The sequence below is a fragment of the Colletes gigas genome, unplaced genomic scaffold (assembly GCF_013123115.1).
Source record: "Colletes gigas isolate AHSC1104 unplaced genomic scaffold, ASM1312311v1 Colletes_gigas_Sc00023, whole genome shotgun sequence".
In the NCBI taxonomy this organism is placed as follows: Eukaryota; Metazoa; Arthropoda; class Insecta; order Hymenoptera; family Colletidae; genus Colletes; species Colletes gigas.
Genome location: NW_025106652.1, coordinates 3,866,311 through 3,885,486, shown reverse-complemented (window position 1 = coordinate 3,885,486; position 19,176 = coordinate 3,866,311). Strand labels below are relative to the sequence as shown.

Here is a 19,176-nt window from a genome sequence, read left to right as displayed (position 1 = left end):
TAACTCAGAGAAACAATGGGGTTAAGCAGAAAATTTATAACTGCTACCTTCGCTTCGATCCACAACTTTTTGTATTTTATTAACAGGAAGTCAGTTGTTTTCGTTATACGGTGACTCGGTTTTCGCACAATTTGCGTGGAATTTAACACCAGACTGCTACAGCAGTTTTTCAAAAAGGTGTACACCGTTGCGTGTTAGTTTCTTGAAAAATAAAATTTCCTTCGTGATTTTAAACACCCATATTCGTCTCTAAATTAGATACGATCCTGTTTCGATTGATTTATTCACTGACTTCGAACTTTTGGACGATAGTGTATGTTAAAAAAAATATTGTTCAAACGCAAACCTTTCCTCTGACCCCTTAAAAATCGCGGTCGTAGACGTCGAAGAAGCAATATCGAAGAAAATGTGTTCCAAGATATTGGCGACAATCCCACACCGGGTTCACGGGTGCTTAGCTTTCACTATAAATTTCAACTTCTCTCATACCTCCTTGAACCTTGCGTACAGTCATAAATACATTCTATACAAACCTCATAACCATTGAAAGTTTTATTGGGAAAGTCGTATCTCGCGTTAGTAAAGAACACTTTTAAATAACAATCGACATTATATGATATACTTATCGCATCACATTGTTTTACAGTAATATCGTACGAGGCGAATGAGGAAAATGAATTGTTTTCTCATAAATCCAGTACTTTGGCGCCAGGAATTACAAGTGCACCGTGAAAGACGCTCGAGGGTGCTCGATAATGGTAGTAAAAAAAATTTAATCCCGAGAGAGGATTAAATAATCTTCCATCCCGGTTTAGCGAAATCTGTGCAACTTTTTAAACAACTAATTTAATTTATTAGAGGCCGAAATTCGATACACAATTTTCTCAGATTACGCAACCTGTATACTTGATATAAACAAAAGTTTACGTAAGATTTAACGATGGTATACGATAGCTTGTAAATTATTAATTGTATCAAGAATTCCTCTCTACGAAAGCTGCTTAAATTCCAGAGCAATATTAAATGAAGTGTAAATTCTTTTTCCAGGCGGAGTCACCCGAGAAAGTTCAACTTCAAATTTTCAAGTAAAATGTCCTATTTTTAATGCCAGAATTTGATAGAATAATGAATTCGAAGAAAAAAGATATTCAAATCTACTTATTTTAAAATTAAACAGTTTCACCATGCAGATTAAATGTCCAAAATATAATTTACACAAATAATAATTTTAGAATATTAAAAACAGAGCTTTGGAAAACATTTGTGCTGATAGATAAGATATTAATAGACGTTAGTATAAAACAGTAAATTTTGTTTAAACTAGGATACTCTCTTAAAAATTCGGAAATAGTAAAGAGCTGCTTTGTATTTCGTAAATGCAAAATTCTTCGTTGCATAAGAGAATAAATCCGTGAATGTATTCGTATAGTGATACTTTATACAATGCACAATTTACCTGTTGTTTAAGGTAATCGCGGTAATCAAAGTGTCTCGCTTTGTAATATAAAACCGTTGCTGGATCGTGTTTTCCAACTGTGTCAGTTCGTAAAAATAATAACAGAGGCGAAAGCAAACAATGCAGAGTTACGGCACGCTTCGAAAGTTAATATTATAGAATTCTGTGGAACTGTGCTTACCGTTTCCTCCTTCCTTCGAGCATTGTCGAGGGTCGACTCGAACCAGTTCCATTGACCGAAAGGATCGAGCGTGTTATGGATCGTGCTTCCAGAGCGATGCAATGTATGGTTGTCGGCTGTGTTCAACCACAAATTTGTGTTGAGGAAGATGATTCGATACTTTTTCGAGCGCTGCTCTATCGTGTAATATCCGGCTGAAACAAGTGTTTGAAATCGTCGAGTGAAGTTGCCAGCAGCTTACGTTCCGCTTGTCGTTCTTTCTACCGTAATTTTCCGCCTTCAACGACGGCGCTTGGTATTATTAGCTTCTTATTGAAACGACTGCGAACAAAGTCTGACCTTATTCGAACAAAATTCTTTTTACCCTGATTGTTACGAATGGATTTTATTCGTTACTAGAGTTTGTGGACGTCTGCCCGTGCGCGACTTATAAGTAGCAATTTGCTCGACCCTCCACAACCCCATGTGACTCTGAAACAAGGGTGAAGAATCCTCTGGCATCGACAGGTCACTGTCGATTTCAATCAATTTTGTTAAAATTATGAAGAACACAGGAGTAAAAAATTACTATTCGTTAATATTTGACCCTTGTTTTGTCTAGGTCCATGGATATCCGTTAATGGACACAAAAATTTTATAGAAATGCTCAAAATAATATTTTTAAACAATTTTTATCGATTAAAATTAAAAACGAATTTCTATAGGGTTCTGTCGTTCCTAAATTAAGTTTAAACATTTTACGGAGCGATTATTCATGCAAAAACAAATTGAAAGTATAGAATAGAATTTCTTCGTTATCAGAGTAATCGAATTTGAGAATTTGTCGGGCACGCGTGCGAGTGAATACGATTTTATTGGCGCGTCTGACCATTACTCGATCTTTCTACTTGCGTTAATATCCAAGTCATATTCTACTGCACGCGCCCAGTGAATTTTCAAAATCGATTCTCTCGAAAACGACGATTTGTACGAAGAAACGTTGTTCTACATTTTTGATTTCGTTTTGCACGTGAAATCAATTTATGCTTGTTTATTCCACTCGGTTTCACTCATTTTGTATATTCCGTGAGAACCATGGATAATTATTAGTTCTTAAAGTCGAGTCCACTTAAAAACCAATTAATGCAGGTCTGCAGTACGGAGGACGATACTTATAATTGAGAAGCTATTAGAGCAAAGTTTTACATTGCTCGTTATATTCTCGGCTCTTTAAAATGACATCGCTTTAATCTTAAGCTTCTGCTCTGAAGTAACAAGCACCGTTGGAGATCAATTTTAATTGTATCTAAGGAAGTATTTAGATTATAATGATTAGAGCGGTTTCCATTAATTGTTTCGAAATTTGTAGACAGTTTGTTTCCAGTACACCAAAATGTGTTCACGTTTTTATTTTTAAAACCTTTACAATAATATTTTTTAGGTAATCATTGCGAGAATTTAAAAATTATCATTTCTTTTCCATTAATTATAATATTAAGATATATAATATAAAAAATGACTCTTTTATCCTGTGTTAAAATTATTATACTATATATAAAGAAAAATTTAATATCGAACAAGAAAAATAGTTAATTATTTCGTTTATTGTATATATTTTAACGCGTATATTCAACTTTTTTAAACAACTGTACACTATTATGCTCTCTGGAGATTCATAACGGTATTTGAAGCATTACAGTCATTATTTCTGGATGAACGCATCTCAATTTCAAAACGTGTCCAGTATTGATGACCCATCAAAGACTATCAAAATTCCCCATTGTACAGTTACAGTAAGTCACATAGCCAGAGGCCATTTATAACCGCCGACATTCGGTGTTCACAACTAAAACGCGTAAATATGATGCACACGCTTCGTTCGTAGCGTACGGTCAACTTCATATATACTTCAATTAAAACTGAATTTTATTTAAAGTTGTTAATTTAAAATCAATCTGATAATTGTTTCATTAAAAAGATTTGTAAGCGTTTAAAATTCCGTGACTAGTTTCAAATAAAGGTTGTACTGAAAAACATAAATAATTTTCTAACAATTGTTTCGTTGTTTATATTGGGAACACACAGAACCCATTCTACTCCATCTTGTATAATCATATTATTCTTTCCTTTCTAACATTCCCATCGGTTTTTAAAAATACCTTTTAAACAATTTATTCAATGTAAAATAAAATAACACCTACATTTGATTTATTACTACCACAGTAATGGTCCCAACAAAAATAAAAATTCTCTGCTGCCACAAAAATAGCCAACTTCCGTTTCCGTCCCTGGTAAAAACCGATTTATTAATACAATCGCAAAATATTGAAAACGTACGAAAATATCTTGACACGATTACCACCGGACGTAGCCATTCCATCTATCGAACTCCTTCGGTTGTTTTGTTTCGAGATGGCTGTACAATCTAGAGTAGTCCGGAAACGTAACCGAAAAATGTTAAAGCCCCGAGACGAAAAGCCCGGCGGTCTAAAATTTCGGTCTTCCGGCAGACCGAGCTCTTGATTTAATCCGATTCCCAGTATTACTTTCCCGAAGCCGTGTTTACCATTACAAGACACGTCTCGCTCGCTGCGCGGAGAAATTCCGGGTCCGTGCTCTACGAAAACCCGTGGAGAGCACAATCAGAACGCTTCGATATACCCACCGGTTTGAAACGTGTCCAAAGCCTCCTGCGGCAGCCATTGCTGCCAGAACACAGCGAGCTGCGAGAAGCTTACTCCGATGTCCTCGTGTCCGAGCGCCGGAAACACAAATTGTTCCTTAAACGTGCGAGACAACAGATCGGTCAAATTCCGCAAACACTGCAGACGCAGCTCGGCGCTCATGCCAGCGGTGCGCGTCAGCGCGTCACTGCAACAAGTAGTTACAACCTCGTTAGTACTGGTTACATACGACGAGGGCTGCGAGAATTACTCCGATTCACTGGTAAACACGAAGAAACGATATCGCGCACGTGTCGCTGCCACTTCGTTTCGACCCCGAAACTTTATTACCATTAATATTCAGTAAGTTTACACGTAACCGGCGTCACCGTTCGACTCTACCTTTGGTCCACGTGTGGGTCCCTTATTAGCATAAATTTCATTTCAGTTGCCAGTATTCTATTTTCGCTCAGCGGTTCGTTTTATAGACTATAACCTGTTTGCAAGAGACCCTGTCTGGAAAACTAAATTAAACGTGAACCGTAACATTTTGTTGGTTACGATGCTTCGTTTTGGCGATAATTGAATTCGAGGATTGTAGTTGCAACCGAATACGGTCTGTTTAATGCGTTCGTTATTCGACGTTTCTACTCGCATCGACGTTCGAGTCGTACTAATCGATTTTGCAATTGTCGATTTTCTCGAAAAAATATATTGTTTCATCAATAATGATTTCTTCCGCGTTTATTTTAAATCTCTCTCGAATCTAAATTCGAATTTAAAATTGCGTCAGTTTTACCTAAGTTTAGAAAGGCAAGAAACTGTCGTAATCTGATCAAAAACTTGCAAAGATCTTAAAGTTTTAATCCGGATTTGTTAAAATGTAATTAGCAACATTATGAAAACTGGTTACTATTGCATTTAAAAGATAAATAAATTTGTTGAACCCCGATTCCTTTGGACTGTTTGTTTAATTGCAATTTGCTAAATCGGGTCAAAGACTTCATGTAACCCTTTATCTGTAAAGTACACCATATGGTGCATTTGTCCAATTATAAGCTACTGCGGAACGTACCACATGGTGCGCACCTTATATTTCCCAAGTAAACCTTGAAATATTCAATTATCTAGGAAATACACCAAAGCAGACATCAGTTAACATTAATAATGTACTAATAGCATTAATGATGAAACAACGAAGAAATGTAACTTGAGAAATCGTAGATATTGCATGCCACTATAATTGGATAAGCAACCAGTGTAGTTTGAATAGCGATTCACTGGAACACGATTGAAGCCCTTTAAAAACTGGGTTTTGCTCGTAAAAGTAACTGCCGCTTAGTTTTGCGACGCTTGTTTGATTTTACATAATCCTCTTCATAAAATTGGTTACATTTCTTTTGCATTAAACAAATTCCTACCCCTACTTCCATTACTTATTATCGAATAATATAATATTTGAAGTAACAAAAATAGTAATTTTACTTTGGAGTTCTGGAAACGTTAAAGATTGAGCGAATTTAAAACGTGGCACTGAAAGTCTAAAGATCCAAACGATAATCGTGAATAATAAGCGGAGGAGTCGCAGACACTGCGTGTGCTCATCTGTCGCTAGAAGATAAGGGGTTTCTTCCTATTTAAAGAAGAATTATTTTTTGTTGCATATTCTGAAAGCTCAAGGGGACTTTCTACTTCGCGGGATTTAAAAAATCGAATTTTTTTTTACGTTTTCTTTTAGTATGCAGTCTCGAAAATATATCTACAAAATATTAAATTGAAATTCGGAAAATTAACGAAGTTATAGAACGCTGTAATGTACCATGCGCAGGTATAACTGGACGTAAAACTTTAAGTTGTCTTTCAACTTTGTGGGATTAAAGAAATTGAATTTTTTTTTGCGTTTTTTTTTAGTATGTAGTCTCGAAAATATATCTACCAAATATTAAATTGAAATTCGAAAATTAAAGAAGTTATTGCATGCTGAAACTTTAAAGCTATTTTTCGGCACTGCATATGTGATAACAAAAAAACTATTCAAGATATCATCATGTAATTTATACAGTATCTTTAGAACTGGTCTTCCTATAGCATGAACTAGGATAATTGCGATATATGCAATACTTTTTCTTTTATTAATAAAAAAGCTGCCGAATATATGAAACTATTCAGTATTTTTTCGTAAAATACCTGCCATTTTTTGTTTTTTTGAAACAATCCTAGTTCATGCTATAACCACACTCATCTATATTAAGAATATCGCTGGTTTTTGGATTTCGGATAACTTGTTCGCAAGTTATTACATACGCAATCGGGCGCCGTTCGTAAAAACTGTTGTTTATTGATCAACAAAAAAAACGTAATCAATAGATATTATGCGTTGCAAAAATTCGTAAATATAGCTAAGTATATAATAAATGTATCTACAAAACCCGAAATTAATCGCTCTTTAATAGCCCCCCCAAAAAAATCACAAAGAAACGTATTTTTCGTGCCTACAAGATAGAATGGACCCTTAAAGATGTTCAAGAATATCTTGATACAATATTAAGGCAAAAGTCTAAAAATTGCTCAAGTTGTGCGGATATAACGAATGCAGTATCCAGATGGTTGCTAATTTCGTCTAAAACTTTAAACCGTTCCTCGAAAATACATTTTTGGTACTGGCAACAGAAATAGACCCGAACTTTTATAACTTTACGATATTTTCAGGTCACGAAATTAAAAAAATATCAAAAGAGAAGGCACTTTATCGATCAATCATTTATGAAAAAATCATTCTAATATTTTAATTCTTATACGAATGATGGTCAAGCTCGTACAGTTAAATTCCAAGTTTGATCTAACTGACATTAATGACTAGAAGCGTCGCAATCACTGCCATCGTGATGAAATAAGTTTTCAGCACAGAAAAATTCAACTCGCTATATTAATAATAATGAAGACGAAGCTTTGAAAATAAAAGCGTAAATTTGTACGTTTTATAATTTTTCGTAAAACAATTCTCAGGGGATGACTTGAAAAATTGATCGGAAAAGCAAGAATTCTTCCTTAATTGATAACCTCCAAGGACTAATTGTAATTTAGTGGCGCGCCATTAGTAAGATTTCCGTGATTTAATCTCTTAGCGAAGTGAATTTCCCGTTTCAAAATTAGTGGCAATTCGTTTTGCGTATTAAATTTCGCTCGGCTCTGGGACGTCATATTTTCAGAGTTCGATAAATCTGGCGATAATCGTCGGTTCTCGCGCCCGCCGCCTTTCTATCGAAAGAAAGGGATCTTTAAATCATAGGGGTTGCGTAACGAATGGGCCTCCGTGCACTTTTGATATTTTAGATCCACCGGGTACGTGTCGTAGAATTTATGGAACGAAACTCGAAACACGAAATGAAACGTTTAACTGTGAAATTTAAGGGTCGAGGAGTGAAATGGTATAAATAGAGGAAAGTAGGCAGCGGCAGGTATCGCGTGAGCACACGTGTCGCTACAACTTAATCGGCAACCTGCAAAGTTTAAAATGCGATTTACTGAAACGCCATTAGAAAGATAGCAGTGACTGAAGCCACCAAAAATTCGATTTTCTCCTCATAGACGAGCGTCGTTTAATTTTCGTAAATCTCGTTTAATTCTACGGTTGCTTCCAATTCATAAATTTATTTATTTTCTTGGCTCAAAACTGTAGATATTAAGTTGCATAGTAAATTTTTGTAATATTCTTATTATTATTTAGTCGCTAGAATTTAACTTTTCGCACGAGATTGTTAATGTATAATGTGTAATTATAATAAATGTAATACAGGTTCTTTAAATGTATTCTGAGATGAACAGTATTCCGCCACTAAAGAAATTCCAGAAAATAATACCATTTTCTGATAACCATTTTACTTCGAAAATCGAATCAAACTTTACGAGTAATATATTTTTACATTCTTTTTATCGATAGAAATATAAACTCAGTGAAGTACGTACGTGTAAGATTAAGCTAAACCATTTGAAAACACGATGCTAAATTGAAAGTTCTGGAAGAGGATTGTTGTAAATTGCGAAAACTAAGTTGAAACATTTGTAGAATTCGTGTACGATTCTATCGAAAAATCTAGGTTGTTCGTGCAACCGTGCAGTACCACCATTGTACTATACGTTGACGATAAAACGCGATATTGATGAAATGAATTCGGAACGCCTGAAACTTTCGAATCGACCACGAATGAACTTAGGATAGTTCAGAAAACTTCATAACTTTCACGTAGCTACGCTTTTTTCCATTGGCTATAACAATTCTTAATATACCTATTTAATGGCAAATCATCCTTTCTACAAAATTAACATTTTATTTTCTACGTAGGGTATATTTAAAAATATTTTATTCAGCAGGAAACATAATTTTTTTTTTTATTCATGGCCGAATAGAAAAAATTGTAAAACCTTCTGTTTTGTATGAGTAAATTTATATAACTTTGGAGTTTTCTTTAAAATAATAGACAAAAATGATCTTCGAGGAAAATTGTTTAAATACTACTAAAATGAAAACATTAATATTACTTGAAAAAAAATAATTTGATAATCTAATTTCATATAAAATATTAGTAGTGTAAAGCGCAGAAGCGTTAAAACTATAGGAATAATATCTCAAAATGTAATTAAATATGACGTCTGTATCGATTATTTCGTTACGATAACGAGAGAAAGGTATTCTATAAGCAAGCAACACGGATAACAGAATTATATTAGCATTAAACAGTCTTTATTAGATTTCGCTATTGCGAACGGGATTACTGATTATTCCAACAATTTATACTGAAGTGCAGTGACGTTTGCAATTGCATCCCCGATAAATTGATGAAACTCCATTAAACTAGTAGTTTGTACGGTTTAATTTATACAGGATACGCGGCCGTTCCTATGTTGCGTCGCACAAACACAAATCCTTATGGTTCATTGCGTTCTTGTTTCTCGAGTTTGCGAATTAACAATTATCAAATTAGTTCTCGGTACTTTGCGTTGAGCATCGATCAATATTGTTTTGATTTATCAACCAATTTACTGATTGCTTCCGAGTACTGCTACTCGAACAATTATTCCTTGATTAAAATTTGATGCTCGACTAAGCGATCCGAGACTTGTCTGCTTCACTTTCTGCTGTAATTTCAACTTTGAATAAAAATAAATCAAACAGCAGCTACATTTGTTTCGGACTAACAGAATGATTATTCAAATTAACTGTCACTGGCTTGCATTTTATTGAAACACGTGGCGTAAATGTGGTAAATGTTTTAGAAAGAAAAAAATAAACATTTATTCCATTTTTAATGGATATTTTTCTCTTTATTCGACCCCTGAAGCTGGCAAAACGTCGGAACACTTTCTTCGAAGGACACGGCTTACAACCGCCAATATTAACTGTCAAACGCCGAGAAATCCTCAAGTAACGAATCGAGTAACAAATACATGAGAAACGTTGTGCATTTAATACATACTCTCTTGTACTTTGTAATGTAACAGAATAGTGACTTATTCCTCGACTAAAAATAAACAGCAATCTCAAAATAAAATTAAATTCCATGCCTATGCCTCTTGAATATCCCGATGATTGAATAATCTCTGTAAAATTCGGTTAATTGTAAAATTGTTATTAATAAAAATATATCGAACATTTATGCGATCAATATTATTCACACGTTGCTTAAAACCATTTTCAGGATAAGTGTTCTGAAAAATTTAGTGTAACATAACTCGTATTATATTCTATTTTTATCTATAAGCACTGTTCTCTGCCACGAATGTAAAAATATTATATTTTCCCTCGCACACTAATGAATTTTTACCCGTATAATGAATAAATAACGTAAGAGCGACTTATTTCTGGACCAAAGATAAACGTAAAAAAGTTGGAATGAAATCTAGTGCCTCTGTTCCGATAGGCGGAGCGCGTCAAACGACGATCAAACGCCTTTTAAACGGCCCGAGGATCCCGTGATTCAATAACGCGGCGTCTCGGAGCCGATAATCCCCATAAGATTCGGTTAGTTGAATTTCCTACGCCGCGATTACCATCCAATTAATGTCCGGCAAACATAATTCCTCGCGAGATTCTTATCCGGCGTCGGCGGTAAAGCGATTAATCGACCGTGGGGATAGCAGCTCGTTCCTCACGACCAGAGGCGGCCGTCTGCGGGGGCGTACAACCTACCCCGTCCAGAGGACAAATTCGATTCCTTCGCCGCGATGCGATCTCATTGCCCTCGCCGCTGATTCGATCAAGGCCCACGGTGAATCGCAGCTATAGTCGCCGAACTCTCCTGCCTGCTTTCTGTTGGCCCGTATCCGCCCGTTATCGCCGCTGCTCCTTGTGTTCCAGCACACTGAAAAGAACGGGGCAAACGAGACGGCTGAGACCAAGTTGAAACGCCACGTATGCAAGACACGGGGTTGCACAAAAGAAGCCCCGTCCGTCTGGCGAACGGAGGGGCGGCACGGTGGTGAACGTGGGAAAGAGTGACCTTTAAGGAAAAAGCACACTGGACGGGTCACGTACCGCTCCGCTAACGTCCAAATGACACGGAGTCAGAGGTTGGGCTAAGGTATGGGGACGCAATTTGAAGTACTGCTACTTCATGCTAGTCTCGTGCCAGCTAGACACGCCAGGTACTTTAAAACGTTCGGTAAATACAGGATATAGGCTCGATGCCCGAAGAACACTGGAGACCGAATGTGGCTAGGCCTGCCATAACTTCTGCTACGACTACTTGGCTGTTGTTCCGTTAGTACAATGGAACCTCCATTATCTAATAGTAGGACGCAACTGTTCGATCAATTTTCGGGTCATGGAACACCTACTTTACTCGCGTTAATTTAACTTTCGTACTCGTGGCAAAATAACATCGTGATGTAATTTATTTTTTCAAAATAAAGTTGCTTGTGAAACCTTATTAGTATTCATTTTTCAACCCTTTGTATCCTTATAAACCGAAGAAAGATTATGTAGATATTTCCGTCCTTTTCTAATACCATGACTGTTCGGAAGACTTTTAATAAATACAATTTTAACGCCAGCCAATAATACCGGAAAGTTTCACAAATATCATCACCCTATATAGGAAACCGGATCGAAAATACGGAATAAAATTTTTCCATATGACGCTTCGTTTTCGAGAAAATTCATGTACCTGGAATGAGAGTAGAATTCAGTACGCTTGGTTCACCGTGTCTGACCATTACTCGTTATTTCTATTTGCGTTGGTGTTCTTAACACTTTCGCAGCGTGTAGCGATCGCGGGTCGCAAATTGCTTCTCGTGCCGTTGTTTTACGCATGAAATAACGCTGTGTTCGGTTTAATCGACCGATAATACATTTTTGTAAAAGAATCAAGAATTTACTTTTACATACTTTCAAATAATAATGGATCACTGACACGCGACGAAAGTATCAAACATTTAATAGTATTATTCGTTCTGCATGGATCTTACCATATACAAAGTAATTAAAACCGGTTAAAATTCATTCTCTTTCAATACGAACATTTACAAACGCCCAACGCAAGTAGAAATAACGATTGTTGAGCAGACGCGTTAAATAAATCGCATTCAATTGCACGAGCGTACCTAATGAATTTCCAACATCAGTTACCTCAAAAACAACGACTCCGCGAATAAACCTTATTCCATATTTTCGATTCGTTTTATCATGCAAAATGACCATTTTGCTATATTGTGCATCCTGTAACAGGACACTTGATTTTTCAACTATTGTACAACGGACGACAATAATAAAAGTTTCGAAAGCAGATTCCTGTCATAGTGAAATCCACCTTGGGTTTTTTCGAATGTGACCGTACATATTTCTTTTTAAACATTGTAGGTCAAGATGAATTCTGTAACGAGGGTTGTTTTCTCATTTTAAAGACGTACGGACACGTTTGACGGTTCGTACGAATCGTAAGGTCAAAATCTGGTATCCGGCGTCTCTCAGTGTTCTCCGGCGAGTAAAAAGGGCTATAGTTCGCGAAGAGGTGTGCGTGCAGTGCATGCGGAGGGCGGTTCTTCGTACGTACGTCCGACACGGGGACTACTTACTGCTCGCTGCGTTTCCCTGGGTAGAATACTTGGGGTCATAGTGGATGTCGGTGATGTGCCAGAAATACCCTGGAAACAGAGAAACGAGGTCGTAGTTTCTGTATTTTGGCTTTTATTTGCATCCGTCGCGTCGCATTTGCATTCTCTCTTTCATTCCTACGGTTAGCCCCTGTAAACTGATGTAACGTCGCGTCGGGGGGACGCTTTGTCTGTGCAATCACGGAAACGGAACGAAACGAAACGACAACGACAACGGGCGTCGTTCCCCCGTGAAAATAAAAAAAGAAACGAAAGGTACCGTGCCTCGCCCCTGCCCCTCCGGAGGAAGTGGAAATTTCCAGGAGGATTGAATTGAAGTGCATTCGATTTCTTGATGTAACGCGGATTGTTTTAAATTAACTGCACGGCAGCCCCTTTCGCGGGAGGCTGAACGAGGCGGGGCTACTTTGCAAGGTAATTAGAGCGTAGATCGATCCGACAGAGAGGTTAGATTCGTTGAAACAAACGGGTCGAACAGAACGGAATACGAACACGAAAGAAACACGCGACCTCTTGATTGTTTCGTTCACCGAGGTCTGTTGATATTAATCAACGACGGATACTTTCAACAAAACAAGCAATCGTATTTGATTTATGGATCGAAGGGATACGTTTTTCTCGAAGAATTCGATAAGCTTTTCGAAGGTCGATACTAAATTGTTTGGTCGTTTCACTGATCTTGTAATACACGGTGTTTCAACTCTTCAATCGTTTAAGAAATTCTCTGGGTCTGAGATGTAAAAACTGAACGATATTTGGGATTTCTTTAAAGAGAAAACTATTGCTCTCGTCGAATTCCATTCTTCAGAAACATTAATTATATTTGGATACTCTTATATTTAAATTTCAATTTAATTCTTTCTCGTAAAATAATTAATTCAAACACAGTAACGATTGTTCGTACGCGTAAAATTTCTTGAAACGTTGTTAATGCACGAAAGATCGTATACTCTAGGTTAAGAGAGTTAAATGTATGGTACAAGTATTGGATCGGCCGTTACGGATAGCTGGGCCACCAGGATCACTGAACCTCCCTCTATCTGATTTTTATTTGTGAGATCACGGTAAATGTAATGAAAGTTTCCAGTGGTTAAAAGAAGCTATCGTATAGAATTTCGAGCAACTCATGCTGGGTAACGTATTAGTGTTTCTTGGACCGTTACCGATAAACTAAACCGAGCTTTCCGAGTTGTAACGAGAACATTTCCAAAGGTTCTTGACTATATTCATATAAATGTAAAGGAGAACTTGTAACTTATAACTTCGCTAATGATCATAAATATAGAACCAAAGTGGTATTTATTTTAAATGACACGTATTTACTCGAAAGATATTTTTTGAATTCGAAGAAGAATTTGAATTCAAAACGTTTTAGTCGTATTTTTAATAAAGCATACTATGGGATAAATCTGAAGACCTGACACACAATTTACAGCCATGGTTTTTTAATCAGAAATCTTCAAAAGAAAACTTTTAGGGCTGTATTCATACCAGAAAATGTTGACTTGAATATCGTTAAATATTTTTAATATTCTGCTTGGCACGTATTTAATATCGAAAAAGTTATGCAAAAACCTCAAGCAAAGGTTGCATATTGGAATATATTAAACACGTTGGAGTTTATTCAACCTGTTTCTTATTGGTGTTTTGGGGTTAAAGAAATGAGTCCAGATCAATAATCTCCTCGTTTAAAAGTATTTCACTGCAAAATGAAATCTTATAGTTCTAAAAACGAGGCTAGCTTATAACTTCAACAGGCATTGTACGGAACCCATTTTAAGAGACATTGCAATGCAAGAAATGTAACAAAATTGTTAAACCTTGCTTTAATTCTGTAATGTTTGTGTAAATTCTCATTTTCAAAATTTCGAAACAAGAACGAAAAATTATCCTAAATATCTAAGTTAAAAATCACTTAAAAATTACAAAATGGTTGGCCACGTTGTAAAAAGTTATGTTTTAAAAATGTCTTCTGTTAAAAAATGTGGGAAATAACAGTGATTTGAAAAAGCGTTGGGTATATATCATCTACATTTACTCTACTGTTTCCAAGTGGGCGTTATAGGGATAGAGAAATAAGCTTAACCCAATAATTTTCTCTTTTAATAACATCCCATTGCAAAACGATACTCTACACTCCTAAAATCGGGACACAAAATTGAGTCAACGTGATACTGTCGTTTGTAAGCGTATTTTAGAATGCTTACGTAGTGCTTGCTTCGCAGTGGTTTGTTAATCCTATCCATAATTAACCATACGCGGCGAAGTTAACGTACAACTGACGAATACATTCTCGCCCGATTACGCTCAAGGAACAACGATCCACATTCGACAAAAGTTTCCCCGTTTTAATAATTTACATCTGTCGTTGCGCGTCACACGCGCGTATACGCGCTCGCTACAACGCTACAGGGGAGTTCAAAGGTTAAATCAGTAGGAAATCTCAAGAAACGAAACAGATTTATTTATATGTTTTCAAATTTTCTAATCTAAAATTAACTTGCACGAATCTCCGTATCCGTTAGTAGTTCTTGATTTAGACCGTAGTAAAAGATTGGTTCTGTGCTTTCCTCTGGCTCATGAAAATTAGAGAAGCTAAATTCTGCAGCGTCGAAAGTTCTCATTTCTTACTATCGGACATTCACGAACTATTCGGAACATTTTGATTGATTTCATGCAACTAGAGTGTTTTATTCATAACATAAAACCATTTTTGGTTAGTACCACAATATGGGTGTCTGAGGGCCAGTGATATCTCTTTTTCAAACAAATGCAAATTTTCCACACTTTCGTGGCGGCAGCATTGTTTTAGCCAACAACGTAAAGTTTAAATTAAGAAACATGAATCCATTTATATTGAATAAAAATTTTCAGAGAGTTTTTTAATATACTGTAATTTAATTCCACTTTCATACGAGAGACACTGGTCTACTCAAAACGTTTTTGTATTTCATAAATAATGTATGTACATTCGTATATTGCAAGATCCGCGAACGTGATTCACTGCAATAAATGTTTGAACTTCCATGAATATTTTATGCCACTAACCTGGTGTAACTCTTTAAGATACAGTCACAATGTACATGCATGCATTTACCTATTTTTCCTTGCACCGCGCACAGCCACGAGAGTAGCATCAGATAGTCGCGGATCATCATTCCGGGATTGGATCCTGTAATCACGTAATGCTCGCATAAAAAGTAGGCCAAACTCGGTCCGTGTCTGGGGTTAGCGTGGTTCGTGCAAACGATCCGTGACACTGGTAATCTCCGTTGTCGTCGAAATCGGCGCCGATCGGATTAACATAATTTCGTGAAGTAGGAACAAGCCTGAACAAGCCTTATGAATTTCATGAATCCGCGAAGCGATCGGTCGCAGCCCGTTTCTAGGCTGAAACAGTCTCAACGAACATCGCACAATCGGACAGAATTCATTCGTACAAACCAGTTGACTGATTTTAGCAAAAGCTAAAGCGCAAACGACTAATATCTCTAACGATGTTAACGAATGCTTGTGTTTAAGGAACTTAAATATATCAAAGTGATCTCGAGCATTTGACACCTCGTTCTGAATAAGATCTTAAGCAATTTTAAAAAGAGAATGTAAAAGAAAAAGCAAAATTTGTCGTAGTTAAAACTTACACAAGTTTGACGCGTTTGGAGTTTGCTTGTAAATGGTATTTATTATAATATTTTCCAATGATTCTACGTGGAAAGGTAAGTGAACAACGTACAATGATATTTTGTCATAGGAGGATTCATTTTTGAGAAAATCGACTTTGAAAATTCAGTAGTTAGGAGTGTAATAGAGTCGGACGTGGACGTCAGCGTAAGTAGAAACAATGAGTAATAGTGAGACGTGCTACAAATAACGATATCTATAAAAGAAAATAAAAGAAGGAAATAATTTATAAATGTGGATATCTGTTAATTTATAAATGTGAAAATTTAAATAAAAAAAAATTGTCATCGTACCGAGTGCTTACATTATTTTAAAAATAATTAATTTTAAGATGAAAATAATTGAGTATCGTACAGAAATATTAATGAAATTATTGAATATTTTTCCAGGCGTAGTTCACGCGTTCGAGAAACAAAATGGAGATTATTAATTTAGTTGAAAGCCGCATCAGCAGTGATTTTTATTTCGAGTTGAGGTCAATAAGTTACTCTTTCGACGTGTTGTTAGCAGTATATAGGCCCCCAAACAGTAGTGTGAATTATTCCGGCTCTTGAAACCGGAGTAAATTTGGGTCACGAATGCGAGGATTACTGTAGTTCTCGTTGAAATTAGTCAATTATTTCTGTCGAGCTACGAATGAATTCTGGCTGGCTGTACGGTTTTCAATTTTGATGCTTTCATTTCGTTGGTCGACGACGCGTCTAGAAAAAGGCTGCTCTATCCGCGGCACGCCAGTTGAGAAGCGCGCGTCGTAAAAACACTTTACAAGGCTCCTTTAACTGCAACGAGACATCGTAAAAACGTCGGCGAACCAATAACGTCGGTCCTGGATCGTTTGACGACATGACAAAGAGCTGACGCAATACTCGAAGCTTATAAATACATAACGTCGGGAACGTCTTGACAGCGACGGGGAAGAGAAACGACGGAACAAAGTTTTTCGAAGGGGCGAACAAATAATTGAACGTTGGGGACTGAGAGCGATGTAAAACAATGTTATCCTTCTTTTCGTTGAAAGACATCAATGTAATGGTTATTTAAGCACGAGGATTTTTAATTTAAAGCTTTAAATATTTTTGGCAATATTCAGACACGAAATATATATGTAATTTCATAAGATAAGGTGACAACAATTTTACTCCCAAAAGTTGTTTTTAATTGCAATTCGATAGCACAAAGTAGTAAGAATTTTTGTTGCTTTGTTTTTTTTTTTAAGAAGACGAATTTTATGATTGAAAATGTTTAAGTGATATTAGAAATATTCGTGGTAAAATAACCATTACTTTGATATTTTTAATTCTCACGTAAGCGCGTAAAAAATTGTACAATTTTCGTTTTAATTGCTTGTAGTCTCATTAGCCACACGAATGGGTTATTAGTTACTCGGTAGGGATTATTGATTTTGGAACAGTTTATTAACATATTAAACACTAGCCGAAAATGCACTCTCCTAAATAATAACAGTATGCTTTTATTTGGTATAAACAGAAACGAAGTACATATCGGGTTAAGTAGTAGGTAAAAGTAAAGATAAGTATGTGTCACGCTACCGCTATATGCTATTAATAATCTAACCTTGTTTTCACCTTCGTTAATATTTCTTTAAAATTACCTTGAAAGACTAATTGACAGACTATTTAAAATAAAGAAATTTTGTTTCAATAATTCTATTTTCACAATGAATAATGTTGAACCTGAACAGAAAAAGATCAAGATTCCACTTCGAAGCACGCTAAACCGTTCCTACAGCATGATCACTGAAAGTTATTAATTATTCAAAAAATACAGGGTAAATAGATTTCCCGATCTGATTATCAGAGACGCATGAATATCTAATTCTTCGATAAATACCGTAGTCGTTGAATATGTTACACGACCGTTTAAGTGTCTCTTTATTTTCAGCCCATTATTTTTTCACGATTCGATCAATGAGAACAGCCAACGAAGCATTCGAGGTTTCGTGACTGCGTGCCGCCTTTTTATTTCAAATTTTCACCCTCGATGGATTCTAACAGTAAAACCAGATAATCGGTTGAGATCATCTCCGTTTACCCTCCTTAACTCACTATAACTTCTGGCTAATAAACTCGATCTATCTTTCTTTACGTTCGCTTTTATGTGTTTTTAAGGCCGCGTATTATCAACTTCGAGACCATAATAGGATACCAGTATTTTTCCAACTATGGTTCCCTTTAATAATTATCGCATACGTTGCAAATTTGTTAAAAATATTTTTTTCTTTTATTTCAACAGTATTCGTCATTATTGAGTTACATTTTTGTCGTTGAAAAGCAAAAAAATATTGATGGGTAAATCGAAACTTACACCTAAAATTTAAATATGATTTCTGTAAACACATTTTATCGTTGCTATAATAGTTGTTCTGTCGGAAAGTTTAATATTTTGTTTTATCTATTTTGGCGGAATTAAAAAGTGCATGTACTTTTATTTTATATATCAATTACAGATAATTTAGAAACTTTTATAACATTGATTCTAAATGACGCAGAATTTATTACAACGTGAATAATGCTGAATCTGTAGCAATATTTTGTAAAATTGTAAGAAAATCTGCGTTCATATTTAAACAATTTTGTTGAATTAATTTGCATCAAAACGTAGTAAAGAGTTGATTATGACGTGCCACAAAATTGTTATCTGGTACATTGGACTTATATGTATATAATATATTGTTACATGTAAGTATAATATTGCTATGAGTCATGGAAGAAGTGTTTGACTTATCTTCCGGGCAACTGGGTTGATTAAAGTTATTCATGAAATTAACTGATTAGCTTGCAGTCACGAAATGTCATACAAATTTCAACACATACGTGCCTAACTAGTACGATAAGCATGAAGACTCCTTAAAACATACAAGATTGGAATGTTCGTTATTAATATTAAATTTCTGTTGTTTCATTAACATTTTAATAGGCGGGAAAAGAAATTCACAGTAGCCAATACCGTTTTATGCACGTTATACGAGATTAACGATTTTAAAATTCTATTATAAAATTGTTCAATTTAACTTCCGGAGCAAAAATACCACGATTGACATTCCAGTAGATTTGACATATAGGAAACGTGTCATACATTATAAATAT

The 19,176-nt window shown here is 35.8% G+C and overlaps 1 protein-coding gene across 1 annotated transcript in view; it reads right to left on the bottom strand.

The window, feature by feature from the left end:
* The window catches only part of LOC122401247 (acid sphingomyelinase-like phosphodiesterase 3a), a 93,837-nt gene that overhangs the window by 31,863 nt on the left and 42,798 nt on the right, over positions 1 to 19,176 (bottom strand). The window contains exons 2-6 of the mRNA XM_043403269.1: positions 15,486 to 15,560; positions 12,350 to 12,418; positions 10,467 to 10,638; positions 4,282 to 4,487; positions 1,638 to 1,831 (exon numbers count right to left, since the gene is read on the bottom strand). Of these exons, the coding sequence (XP_043259204.1) occupies positions 1,638 to 1,831; positions 4,282 to 4,487; positions 10,467 to 10,638; positions 12,350 to 12,418; positions 15,486 to 15,546 (702 nt within the window). The 5' untranslated portion in view covers positions 15,547 to 15,560. The remainder of the gene's footprint in view (positions 1 to 1,637; positions 1,832 to 4,281; positions 4,488 to 10,466; positions 10,639 to 12,349; positions 12,419 to 15,485; positions 15,561 to 19,176) is intronic.